The sequence below is a fragment of the Leucoraja erinacea genome, chromosome 5 (assembly GCF_028641065.1).
Source record: "Leucoraja erinacea ecotype New England chromosome 5, Leri_hhj_1, whole genome shotgun sequence".
NCBI classification, from domain to species: Eukaryota; Metazoa; Chordata; class Chondrichthyes; order Rajiformes; family Rajidae; genus Leucoraja; species Leucoraja erinaceus.
Window position 1 is genome coordinate 7919514 of NC_073381.1, and position 14528 is coordinate 7934041.

The 14528-nt window shown below is 45.5% G+C and overlaps 1 protein-coding gene across 2 annotated transcripts in view; it reads right to left on the reverse strand.

Moving 5' to 3' along the window:
* LOC129696915 (glutamate receptor ionotropic, kainate 2) overlaps positions 1 to 14528 on the reverse strand; it is a 589849-nt gene that overhangs the window by 281626 nt on the left and 293695 nt on the right. For both annotated transcript variants that reach the window (XM_055635016.1, XM_055635015.1), the window contains exons 2-3: positions 7307 to 7474; positions 5037 to 5294 (exon numbers count right to left, since the gene is read on the reverse strand). In XM_055635016.1, coding sequence (XP_055490991.1) covers positions 5037 to 5294; positions 7307 to 7474 — 426 coding nt within the window. The remainder of the gene's footprint in view (positions 1 to 5036; positions 5295 to 7306; positions 7475 to 14528) is intronic.

A 14528-nucleotide genomic window follows, 5' to 3' on the forward strand; every position in this document is an offset into this window, starting at 1 on the left:
GCCCCGCGCGGCTTGGAATGGCCGCGGGACTCTGCGCACGCCTGGGGCTTTAAAAAATAGACCCGGGGTGTGCGACCTCGCACCATCACCCGGCGTGGCCAAATGCAATGGTTCATTTCCCGGGACAATCGCCATCGCCAGCCGGGGGCTTTGACTTTGACTCTGACATCGGGGGGGGGGGGGAAGGGGGCGTGGGGAGAGATAAGTTTTTTTGGCCTTCCATCACAGCGATGTGAAGGATGTTTATGTAAATTATGTTGTGTCTTGAGTCTATTTGTTTGTAATGTATGGCTGCAGAAACGGCATTTCGTTTGGACCTCAAGGGGTCCAAATGACAATTAAATTGAATCTTGAATCTTGAGAGGGGAAGTACTTGGGAGATGTTCTTAGGCTAGGAAGCCCCATAGCAGAAGTGTGCATGTCGCAGGGTTGGAAACTGGAAGTATCCTGAGCTAATTCTGCTACCACCGTCATCTACTGCGACAAGTGACGGCTCCCACTGATTGTCGCCGGAGGTTTGCGTCCTTTTCTGGACGGACGATGACAGCGAGGCCAACATTTGAAACATGGAAGATGGACGCAAAAGAAGAAGAAGGTTCTCGGAGCAGAATTAGGCCATTCGGCCCATCAAGTTTCTCACAGACAGTTGGGAGTCTGTGTAATTCTCTGCCTCAGAGGGCGGTGGAGGCCGGTTCTCTGGATACTTTCAAGAGAGAACTAGATAGGGCTCTTAAAGTTAGCAGAGTCAGGGGATATGGGGAGAAGGCAGGGACGGGGTACTGATTGTGGATGATCAGCCACGATCACATTGAATGGCAGTGCTGGCTCGAAGGGCCGAATGGCCTACTCCTGTACCTATTGTAAGTCTACTTCACCATTCAGTCATGGCTGATCTTTTATCATCAATCTACACACAATACCCCAGAATGAAGAAGCGAAAATAAGTGTTTAGAAATTTTTGCAAAGTAATTAAAAAGAAATAACTGAAATATTACAGTTACATAAGTATTCAGACCCTTTACTCAGTCCTTTGTTGAGGCACCTTTAGCAGCGATTACAGCCTCAACTCTTCTTGGGTATGTCGCTACAAGCTTGGCACACTTGTATTTGGGTAATTTCTCCCGTTCTTCTCTGCAGATCCTCTCAAGCTCTGTGAGGTTGGGTGTGGAGCGTCGATGCACAGCTATTTTCATGTCCCACCAGAGATGTTCGATCAGATTCAAGGGTTTTCGATCAGGTTCGATCGGGCTCCGGCTGGGCTGGACATTCACAGACTTGTCACAAAACCACTCCCACGTTGTCTTGGCTGTGTGCTTAGGGTCGTTGTCCTGTTGGAAGGTGAACCTCCGCCCCAGTCTGAGGTCCTGAATGTTCTAGAGGAGGTTTTCATCAAGGGTCTCATTGTACTTTGCTCCGTTCATCTTTCCCTCGATCCTGACTATTCTCTCAGTTACTGCCACTGAAAAACATCCCCACAGCATGATGCTGCCACCACCATGCTTCACCATAGGTATGGTATTGGCCAGGTGATGAGCGGTGCTTGGTTTCCTCAAGACGTGATGCTTGGCATTCAGGCCAAAGAGTTCAATCTTGGTTTCAATTTTGGTTTCATTCTTTAGAGTCCTCTCGGTGCCTTTTGGCAAACTCCAAGTGGGTTGTCATGGGCCTTTTACTGAGGAGTGGCTTCTGTCTGGCCACTCTACCATAAAGGCCTGATTGGTGGAGTGCTACAGATATAGTTGTCCTTCAGGAAGGTTCTCCCATCTCCTCAGAGGAACTCTGGAGCTCTGTCAGAGTGACCATTGGGTTCTTGGTCACCTCCCTGACCAAGGCCCTTCTCTCCCGATTGCTCAGTTTGGTCGGAGGTCTAAGGACAATTCCATCATCTTCATGACTTGTTTTTGCTCTGATAGGCGGCGCAACTCTCGTCAGCAGCGGCCTCTGCAGCCCGTCTGCGTTTTTATTATTTTTTGTCTATGTTTTTATGTAGTTTTTGTTATTTTTTGTTGGGGTGTGTGTGTGTGTGGGGGGGGGGGGGTGGGGTTAACTTTTAATCTCTCCCTGCACGGTGGACCTTTCTTTCGGGTCTCCGTTGTCATTTTGGGGCTGCAACGAGGAGCGGCCTCCAACAGTAAGACCGGGGGCTCTGGTGCCGACGACTCACCTCACCGTCGCGGAGCTGGCCGAGTCCGGAGCGGGTGGAGCGGTGGTGGAGCACAGCTGCGGCCCGACCTCTGGAGATTCGGAGGCTGCAACTGCGGGTCTGGCGGACGGTGGCACCGGGAGCCCGCGGGTCCCTGGAGGGAGACCGCTTTTCAGTGCTCCCGCAACGGCGACCTCTCCCGCCCGAGTTGCGGGGTTGAAGAGCTCCTGGAGCGGGGCCTCACAGCCTTTTGCCCCGCGCGGCTTGGAATGGCCGCGGGACTGCGAGCGCCCGCCGGGGGCTCTAACATCAAGAACCCGGTGTGCGACCTTGCACCGCCCGGCGTGGCTTTAATGGCCGCGGGACAATCGCCATCGCCAGCCGGGGGCTTTGACTTTGACTCTGACATCGGGGGGGGGGAGAGTGCAGTGGAGAGGTAAGTTTTTTTGGCCTTCCATCACAGCAATGTTATGGAGGTTTATGTAAATTATGGTGTGTCTGGGGTCTATTTGTTTGTAATGTATGGCTGCAGAAACGGCATTTTGTTTGAACCTCAAGGGGTCCAAATAACAAATAAATTGAATCTTATCTTATCTTATATGCACTGTCAAGTGTAGGACCTTATATAGTCAGGTCCCAAATCATGTCCAATCAATTTAGTTTACCACCGGTGGACTCCAATCAAGTCGTAGAAACATTTCAAGGATAATCAATGGAAACAGGACAAACCTAAGCTCAAATTTGAGTGTCATAGCAAAGGGGCAGGAGTAGGCCATTCGGCCCTACAAGCCAGCACCACCATTCATTGTGATCATGGCTGATCATCCACAATCAGTACCCCGTACCTGCCTTCACCCCATATCCCCTGACTCCGCTATCTTCAAGAGCCCTACCTAGCTCTCTCTTGAAAGTATCCAGAGAACCTGCCTCCGCCACCCTTTGAGGCAGAGAATTCCACACTCACAACCCTCTGTGTGAAAAGGTGTTTCCTCATCTCCATTCTAAATGATTTATCCCTTATTCTTAAACTGTGGCCCCTGGTTCTGGACTCCCCCAACATCGGGAACATGTTTCCTGCCTCTAGCGTGTCCAAACCCTTAATAATGTTTAAATAAGATCACCCTCTCATCCTTCTAAATTTCAGAGTATACAAGCCCAGCTGCTCCATTCTCTCAGCATATGACTGTCCCTCCATCCCGGGAATTAACCTTGTGAACCTACGCTGCACTCCCTCAATAGCAAGAATGTCCTTCCACAAATCTGGAGACCAAAACTGCAAACAATACTACAGCTGTGGTCTCACTAGGGCCCTGTACAACTGCAGAAAGACATCTTTGCTCCGATACTCAACTCCTCTTGTTATGAAGGCCAACATGCCATTTGCTTTCTTCACTGCCTGCTGTACCTGCATGCATACTTTCATTGACTGATGAACAAGGACCCCCAGATCCCATTGGACTTCCCCTTTTCCCAACTTGACACCATTTAGGTAATAATCTTCCTTCCTGTGTTTTGCTACTAAGTTGATAACCTCACTTTTATCCACATTAAACTGCATCTGCCATGCACCCAAGTCACCCTGCATCCTCCTCAGTTCACACTGCCACCCTGCTTAGTGTCATCTGCAAATTTACAATGTATACAATACAAATTTACCATTGCAATGTTACATGTAAACTCTTCATCTAAATCATTAATATACTATATATTATAAGTAGCTGCGGTCCCAGCACTGAGCCTTGCGGTACCCCACAAATCGCTGCCTGCCACTCTGAAAGGGACCCATTAATCCCTGCTCTTTGTTTCCTGTCTGCCAACCAATTTTCTATCCATGTCAGCACTCTACCCCCAATACCATGTGCCCTAATTTTGCCCACTAATCTCCTACGTGGGACCTTATCAAATACTTTGCAAACATTTCTAAACATCTGTTTTCGCTTCTTCATTCTGGGGTATTGTGTGTAGATTGATGATAAAAAAAAATGTAATCCATTAAATAAATAAGGCTGTAACGTAACAAAATGTGGAAAAAGTGAAGGGGTCTGAATACATTCTGAATGCACTGTAAGTCTATTGGTATCACTGAACACAAGTAAAGATCGCAAACTATGAATCACCATAGTTTCATTTCCGAAGAATACATTTGAACTCTTGAACATTAAAACTTTCAAAACTTCTAAATACATGAAAAGAAACCAACAATGTGTTCAGAACAAAATTTTCAATTCTTTGTAGATTTTATCCTTTTGAAGAAGGGCCCTGAGCAGAAACATCATCTATCCATGTTCTCCAGTGATACTGCTTGACTCGCTGAGTTAAATCCAGTAGTTTGGCTCTTTCATAGATTTCACCGACGCTTACACAAGATGAATAATTTAGTTTAGTTTAGGGATGCAGCGTGGAAACAGGCCCTTCAGCCCACTGAGTCCACGTGACCAACCATCACCCGTACGCTAGTTCTATCCTAGATACACGAGACAATTTACAGAAATTAATCTACAAACCTGCATGCCTGTGGAATGTGGGAGGAGACCACAGCACCCACAGAAAACCCACACGATCCCAGGAATTCCCTTTATCATGTATCTGTACACTGTGGATGGCTAGATTGTGATCAAGTGTAGTCTTTCCGCTGACTGGATCGCATGCAACAAAAGCTTTTCATTGTACCTCGGTACACGTGACAATAAACTAAACTAAACTAAAAACTATGAAATGTACAAACTCCGTTCAGACGGCACCCGTGGTCAGGATCGAACCCACGACTTTGGTGCTGGAAGGCAGCAACTCTACCACTGCGCCACTGTGCCGTCGTATATCTACACATAGAAATCAATGTCATAAATGCATACTATTAAGTGTTCTTATGGACTCTGTGTGCACACACACATACCTGTGCTGTCATCGTAGACTACAGTGACAGTTTTCCATTTGAAGAAGTGCACCAGATCTAGGATGGCCTGACTGAGGGACGAGAAGTCCGGGTACAGGTTGACGTAGAAGGAATCCCTGTTGTCTGAGACCTGATGCTTCCACCGGGTTTGTATGTGCGGGACGCCAAGGGCGTTGCAAATGGACTGCACTGCGTTCGCTGAGGAACTATGGGAAGGCCCAAAGATGGCCGCCACTCCCAGAGAGAGCTGATCGCAAGCTGAAGAAGAGATGGATAATCATGTCAATAACAAGGCGAGGGAACGCCAGTAGACTAGAATAGTAAACACACAACAACAGGCCCATCGGCCCATCATGCCCATCCAGAATAGGAGGGCGAAAGAAATATATAGTAAATGTACTCTAATACACTGTAACTGAACTGAACCTCATAACAAAAGGATTTGAGTATAGGAGCAGGGAGGTTCTACTGCAGTTGTACAGGGTCTTGGTGAGGCCACACCTGGAGTATTGCGTACAGTTTTGGTCTCCTAATCTGAGGAAAGACATTCTTGCCATAGAGGGAGTACAGAGAAGGTTCACCAGACTGATTCCTGGGATGTCAGGACTTTCATTTGAAGAAAGACTGGATAGACTCGGCTTGTACTCGCTAGAATTTAGAAGATTAAGGGGGGATCTTATAGAAACTTACAAAATTCTTAAGGGGTTGGACAGGCTAGGAAGATTGCAGGAAGATTGTTCCCGATGTTGGGGAAGTCCAGAACAAGGGGTCACAGTTTAAGGATAAGGGGGAAATCTTTTAGGACCGAGATGAGAAAACATTTTTCACACAGAGAGTGGTGAATCTGTGGAACTCTCTGCCATAGAGGATAGTTGAGGCCAGTTCATTGGCTATATTTAAGAGGAAATTAGATGTGGCCCTTGTGGCTAAAGGGATCAGGGGGTATGGAGAGAAGGCAGGTACGGGATACTGAGTTGGATGATCAGCCATGATCATATTGAATGGCGGTGCAGGCTCGAAGGGCCGAATGGCCTACTCCTGCACCTATTTTCTATGTTTCTCTCCAGATATGCTTCCTGACCCACTGAGTTACTCCAGCATTTTGTGTCCATCGTGGGAAAGAATTAGTTTTAACTCTTAGGGCGAAAGGAATCGAGGGATATGGGGAAATAACAGGGACGGCCTACTGATTTTAGATGATCTGCCATGTTCATATTGAATGGCAGTGCTGGCTCGAAGGGCCGAATGGCCTACTCCTGAAACTATTTTTCTACTGTTCTATAATGTTTTGGATCGGGATACTTCTTCCAACTGATTGTAGGGGTGAGGGGGGAGGGCTGCTGGAAAGATAGCCGAAAGAGAGAAGGCTCAGGACTAATCATGGCAGGTAAGTTCATCCCGTTGTGTAGTAGGCGACACAACTCTTTCATACCATGAGGTTGTACTTTGTCCTTTCAAAATTAAAATTTGCTCTTAGATAGCCTGCATTTTATATCCTTTACTATCGTTACTTTTTTGCATATAACATATATAACATATACAATTACAGCACGGAAACAGGCCATCTCAACCCTTCTAGTCCGTGCCGAACACATAATCTCCCCTAGTCCCATATACCTGCGCTCAGACCATAACCCTCCATTCCCTTCCCGTCCATATAACTATCCAATTTATTTTTAAATGATAAAAACGAACCTGCCTCCACCACCTTCACTGGAAGCTCATTCCACACAGCTACCACTCTCCGAGTAAAGAAGTTCCCCCTCATGTTACCCCTAAACTTCTGTCCCTTAATTCTCAAGTCATGTCCCCTTGTTTGAATCTTCCCTCCTCTCAGTGGGAAAAGCTTATCCACGTCAACTCTGTCTATCCCTCTCATCATTTTAAAGACCTCTATCAAGTCCCCCCTTAACCTTCTGCGCTCCAAAGAATAAAGCCCTAACTTGTTCAACCTTTCTCTGTAACTAAGATCTTTCATACAATGTTCTTTATCTCTCCACATCATCGTCTATATCTCTCGTTTCCCTTTTCCCCAACGAGTTTGATGAAGGGTCTCGACCCGAAACATCACCCATTCCTTCTCTCCAGAGACGCTGCCTGTCCCGCTGAGTTACTCCAGCTTTTTGTGTTTATCTCCGGTTTAAATCTGCAGTTCCTTCCTGCACATTTTATTCAATAGCATTTGCTGACTAAAACTTCGACTAATACCCGAGTATTTCAGGTAAATCTATCCAGGTCTTATGAACCGGAGAAAGTATGGAGCACTTTACCTTTTCTGGATGCCTCAAAACTGTCGTAAATATTTATCCTTTGGATGTCGTAGGTCAATGTTGTGTTCGGCAACAGAGTCCTGTTTCGGTTGATTGTATTTAAAGCAAATTTAAAGGCGAGTTCCTCTGCCCCAGATGGGCTTTTTTCCACCGACTCAAAAATACCTCCTGAAACAGCAAAGAGATTGTGGTGCTTTAATTATGTCCTTTAAACAGTTTTTTAAGTAAGTAAGTTTATTGGCCAAGTATTCACATACAAGGAATTTGCCTTGGTGCTCCGCCCAAAAGTAACAACATGACATACAGTGACAGTTACGAATGACTCAGAAAACACTAAACATTAATAATAATGATACAAAACATTAATGATAAAACGCCATTGATCAAGCATGTAAACCAACAAAATACCAGATCAAAGGGAGGCTACAGATTTTTGGCTGTTGAGTAGAGCAACTACTCGTGGATAAAAACTGCTTTTATGTCTGGCTGCGGCAGCTTTGACAATCCGGAGTCGCCTTCCAGAGGGAAGTGATTCAAAGAGTTTGTGGCCAGGGAGGGAGGTGTCAGGGATGATCTTGCCCGCTCGCTTCCTGGCCCTTGCAGTGTACAGTTGGAGGGAGGGTTGCAGCCAATAACCTTCTCTGCTGATTGGACGATTCGCTGCAGCCTCCAGGTGTCGTGCTTGGTGGCTGAGCCAAACCAGACCATGATGGAGAAGGTGAGAACAGACTCTACGATGGCCGTGTCATTATACGTACTGATCACTGGATAATGAAATTCTTACTTGCAGAAAAGAAAAGTAAATCAGCAGGTCAGACAGCTTCCCTGGAGAAATGTAGGTAGAAAATGCAGATGCATAGAAACATAGAAACATTGGTGCAGGAGTAGGCCATTCAGCCCTTCGAACCAGCACTGCCATTCAATATGATCATGGCTGATCATCCAAAATCAGTACCCCATCCTGCTTTGTCCACATATCCCTTGATTCCGTTTCCATGTGCAAGTTTACACTAAAGATTTGCACAAAATGCTGGAGTAAATCAGCGGGACAGGCAGAATCTCTCGAGAGAAGGAATGGGTGATTTTCAACTCGCTGAAGGTCCTTCTTCAATCGAGTCCCTTTTTTCAGACTGAGAAGAGATTCAATCCGAAACGTCGCCCATTCCTTCTCTCCAGAGATGTTGCCTGTCCCGCTGAGTTACTCCAGCATTTCTTTGTCATGCTTGGAGAACATGGATCGGGGTCTGAAGAAGGGTTCCGATCTGAAGCATCAATTATCCATGTTCTCCAGAGATGCTGCCTGTCCAACTAATTCCAGTGCTTTTTTCTGTAAATCAGCATCTGAAGTTCTTTGTTCCTAAATTGTTCCTTGCAGTGGTTTAACAGGCCCGTAAATGTGATACACACAGGTAGTATATCATTTTGAAAAATTGAATGAATTAATAACTGTAGTACGAGTGCAAAAACCTAAGGTGTAGTTGAGAGAGGGTAAGGTAGAAGTGATTGAAGATAGAGGATGAGGGGTGATCTTAGAGAGGTGTATAAGAGGTGTACAAGCGGTGGAGGCAGATTCTCTGGATGCTTTCTAGAGAGAGCTAGATAGGGCTCTTAAAAATAGCAGAGTCAGGGGATATGGGGAGAAGGCAGGAACGGGGTACTGATTGGGGATGATCAGCCATAATCACATTGAATGGCGGTGCTGGCTCGAAGGGCCGAATGGCCTACTCCTGCACCTATTGTCTATTGTCTAAAATCATGAGAGGAATAGATTGTATAGCCTCTTTCCCAGAGTAGGATAATCGAGGACCGGAGGACATAAGTTCAAGGCAAAGAGGAAAAGATTTAGAAACATAGAAACATAGAAAATAGGTGCAGGAGTAGGCCATTCGGCCCTTCGAGCCTGCACCGCCATTCAATATGATCATGGGTGATCATCCAACTCAGTATCCCGTACCTGCCTTCTCTCCATACTCCATAATAGGGATCTGAGCAGTCACCTTTTCACACAAAGGATGGTGAGTGCCAGAGGAGGTAGTTGAGGATGGGACCATCCCAACGTTTAAGAAAATGTCATACAGGTACATGGACAGAACAAGTTTGGAGGAATCTGGACCAAATGCAGGCAAATGACTAGTGTAGATGGGACATGTTGGCCAGTGCTGAATGGCCTGTTTCCACACTGTATCACTCCAATGACTGTAGAAAAACATAAACCGAAAATATATATTGTTTTTTGTGAGTGAATATGTTTTGGAGGTCAAAACAGTGGAATGGTCAGCTGAATATGAAGAAAAGTCAGACTTTGAAACAGAAACATAGAAATTAGGTGCAGGAGTAGGCCATTCGGCCCTTCGAGCCTGCACCGCCATTCAATATGATCATGGCTGATCATCCAACTCAGTATCCCGTACCTGCCTTCTCTCCATACCCCCGGATTCCCTTAGCCACAAGGGCCACATCTAACTCCCTCTTAAATATAGCCAATGAACTGGCCTCAACTACCCTCTGTGGCAGAGAGTTCCAGAGATTCACCACTCTCTGTGTGAAAAAAAGTTCCTCTCATCTCGGTTTTAAAGGATTTCCCCCTTAAGCTGTGACCCCTTGTCCTGGACTTCCCTAACATCGGGAACAATCTTCCTGCATCTAGCCTGTCCAACCCCTTAAGAATTTTTTAAGTTTCTATAAGATCCCCTCTCAATCTCCTAAATTCTAGAGAGTATAAACCAAGTCTATCCAGTCTTTCTTCATAAGGCAGTCCTGCCATCCCAGGAATCAGTCTGGTGAACCATCTCTGCACTCCCTCTATGGCAATAATGTCCTTCCTCAGATTTGGAGACCAAAACTGTACGCAATACTCCAGGTGTGGTCTCACCAATACCCTGTACAACTGCAGTAGAACCTCCCTGCTCCTATACTCAAATCCTTTTGCAATGAAAGCTAACATACCATTCGCTTTCTTTACTGCCTGCTGCACCTGCATGCCTACCTTCAATGACTGGTGTACCATGACACCCAGGTCTCGCTGCATCTCCCCCTTTCCCGATCGGCCACCATTTAGATAATAGTCTGCTTTCCCGTTTTTGCCACCAAAATGGATAACCTCACATTTATCCACATTATACTGCATCTGCCAAACATTTGCCCACTCACCCAGCCTATCCAAGTCACCTTGCAGTCTCCTAGCATCCTCCTCACAGTTAACACTGCCCCCCAGCTTAGTGTCATCCGCAAACTTGGAGATATTGCCTTCAATTCCCTCATCCAGATCATTAATATATATTGTAAATAGCTGGGGTCCCAGCACTGAGCCTTGCGGTACCCCACTAGTCACTGCCTGCCAAACGAACGAACGAAGAAGGTGGGGGGGAAAGAACTAAGGGGGATTCAGCGCGGGATATTTTGTAACTTTATGTTAATAATGCCCTTCATGTGGCAACTATTTGTATACCTTGGGTATGCAAGCTAAGAATTTCACAGTGACTTGGCAATAAAGTATTCATTCACTCAGAAATATAGTCAAGAGCAATGATATTGAAGGCCGGCAAAGCTTACAACATGTAAATGTTTTCATGGAGTCATACAGCGTGGGAACAGCCCCCTCGGCTCAACACAGCAAGACGCCCCATCTAAGCAAGTCCTATTTGCCCGTGTTTAGCCCATATCTCCCTAAACCAGAGGTTCCCAACCTTTTTCATCCCATTTACCCCTGGCAACTTTGATAGCACATAACAATGCTATTTCATTTATTTATGAATAACTAATGATGAACAGAACCAAACACAGTCGGTCAATGAGAAAAAATATGTACAAATCCAGAATCAACAAATTTACCCCCTGGGTAGACGAAATTAACCCCCTGGAGGTAGATTTACCCCAGGTTATTGTCCCTTGCCCTAAAGCTTTCATATCCATTTAGATGCCCAATTGTCATTTAAATGCTATTCTAGTACCTAATTTAACTACCTACTCTGGCAGCTACCACTCTCTCAGTGAAAACATTATCCCTCAGATTCCTATTCAATCTTTCCCCTCTCGCCTAAAAGCTATATCCACTGGTTCGTGATCTGTCTGCAATGGGTATAAGACTTTGTGCATTCACCCTTTGTATTCCCCTTATGATTTTATACAGCTCTATAAGATCACCCCTCAGCCTCCTGTGCTCCAAGGAATAAAGGCCTAGCTTGCTCAACCTCTCCCCATAGCTTAGAGCCTCGAGTCCTGGCAACACCCGGGTAAATCTTCTCTACACTCTTTCCAGATTTTCCCCCCTTCTGGTAGCAGGATGATCAAAGCTGAGCACAATGTGCCAAACATGGCCTCACCACTACGTCTTGTGCAACTTAATGCATGATAATCGAGCCAAAGTATCGAATCCAAATGGAAAGCCACATTCTTTATACTGAAGAATTAATGGTGAAAATGTTACTGTGAGAACATGCGGCACGGTGGCGCAGCGGTGGAGCTATTGCCTTACAGCGTCAGAGACCCTGGTTCGATCCTGAATACCGGTGCTGTCTGTATGGAGTTTTAACGTTACACCTGTGACCACGTGAGTTTTCTCCGGGTGCTCTGTTTTCCTCCCACACTCCAAAGACGCACAGGTTTGTAGATTAATTAGCTTCGGTAAAAATAGGAAATTGTCCCTAGTGTGTGCAGGGATAGTGTTAGTATTGTACAGGGAACCCTGGTCGGCATGGAATCGGTGGGCCAAAGTGTCTGTTTCTGCGCTGTATCTCTAAACTAAACTAAACTAAACATGACTTTAACTTAAGGCAGACACAGAAAACTGGGGTAACTCAGCGGGGCAGGCAGCATTTCTGGAGAAAAGGAATAGGGGATGTTTCGGGACTCTTCTTCAGAATGAGAGTCAGGGGAAAGAGAAAGGAGAGATATAGACGGCGATGTACAGAGATATAGAACAAATTAATGAAAGATGTGAACTTGACAGGAATTTATGTACACCATCAGTTTTGTTCAACTTCTTTTGCCAATAACCATCAACAAAGTCAAATGTCGGAAAAAAACAGTGATCTATGAAGAACTTTAACGTGTCATACATTTTTGTTAATGAGCCACGGTGTGTCACTTGGCTTAGCTATCTGCCTTCAATATAAATACTCGCACTGACACCTTCACTCTTTAGCAAAACAATTAAGGATGCCCATGGGTTGGTATGAACTCCAATTACATTATCTGCTAACATATGATTAATATGGTGCTTGACTTCCCCCTTCTGTTGCACATTTGTACCATTCTTGAAAGCGACCATAACAACAGTTGTGGAAAACGGACCTTCGTGATTGCAATCTGGCTGCTTGCAGAAAGCGCCAATATTGTTTGACACAGGACAATGCAGTGGCATAGTGGAAGCATCACCTACACATTGGCAATATTTTTTAATAAGCACTAAGTTTACCACTGTCCTATCTCAATAAGGATCTTTCTACAATTAATATGTCTGTGATACATTAGATTAGCACCAGTATCAATCCCAATTACATAACAAGAAATTGCATTGAATAGGATTGAGTTGCATTGCAGAGTAGGCTTGATGGATCGAATGCCCTAATTCTGCTCCTATCACTTATGAACTTATATGTAATCAATCTGAATATAGTACATTCGTAGTAACTCAGGTCCGCTCTCTCGTTGTTGAATGGTTGATAGAATGGACCCAGAATGGTTCATTTGTATGTAAATATCGCACAAGATATATGTTTAAGAGTTTCCCTTGCACATCAGTCATCGCATCTGCCAAATTATTCAGGTGATTTTCTCTTAATTAACAACTGTGAAGCTCACCAGCAAATCTTCATGATACGTCAACAGTCTGTTGGTAAGGAGGTGATAATAAACGCTGTATTTTCTCCAACACATTTGCTAGTGGCTACCCAATTTAACTAATGTGTTCTGAACGTGTCAAGTACTTTACTTTGGTGTATCAAATTGAAAGCCTTGTTTTTAATGCACTATTGTGAGAAGCATGTAATGAATAGCACATGTACCAAGTCTGACGTTCTGAGTTCATTTATAAAGGTGAGATTATATTATTTATTACAATAATTACAGTGAGGTCTTGAGATGGAATAACTTGCAAGACAAATTTAAGACTTTCCAATGCATATACACCTGATTTTATCCATCATGTTAAAGACATGAAATTCAAATATAAATCACAGCATGGTATTAGTTCAGCCTGACACTTTATGGCTAATGCCATTTGCAGCCAGCTGTTGAAATTCAGTGAAAGATGTTTAGTTTAGATTAGTTTAGTTTAAAGATACAATATGGAAACGGGCCCTTTGGCCCAACAAGTCCATGCCGATCAGCGATCACCGCACACTAAAGGGCCTGTCCCACTTACCTGTCCTTGGAACACAAATTACGCGACCTCGTGGTCGCGTTGAGGCGCACGGGCATCGTGTGTCCGCGCGGGGCCGGTCCCACTTAGAAGCGTGGAGGGGTATGTAGTTGTGCGCGACATCGCGTGGGGCTCCGAAATTTTTTGTAGTGAGCGAAATCTTCGCGCACCAACGACCTGTCATGGAACTGACGGCCAAAGTGGGACAGGCCCAAGACCATGGCGCGACGCAACGTCTCACCTCCAACAGCAGCAGAAGCTGGCAAACGATCGCCGAACTCGGCCTGGGACTCACGGCCGTTGCGGTCCAGATCCGCCCCCACTTCTACTCCCAGAGCGGGGCCAAGAAAATTCAAGATAGACACAAAATGCAGGAGTAACTCAGCGGGACCAACAGCATCTCTGGAGAGAAGCAATGGGTGACGTTTAGGGTCAAGACCCTTCTTTTAAGATTGAAGAAGAGTCTCGACATGAAACGTCACCCATTGCTTCTCTCCAGAGATGCTGTCGGGCCCGCTGAGTTACTCCAGCTTTGTGTCCATCTTCAAATGATGCCACACGCTCCAGACGGCTGTGCGTACGCATGTAATCGCGCCCGACCTTCGCTTGACTGTCAGGATTACATACAAAGACACAAGGTTGAGAGATAGACACAAAATGGTGGGCGATTAGGAAAAGGGGAGATGTAACAAGACCTGGGTGTCATGGTACACCAGTCATTGAAAGTAGGCATGCAGGTGCAGCAGGCAGTGAAGTAAGCGAATGGTATGTTAGCATTCATAGCAAAAGGATTTGAGTATAGGAGCAGGGAGGTTCTACTGCAGTTGTACAGGGTCTTGGTGAGACCACACCTGGAGTATT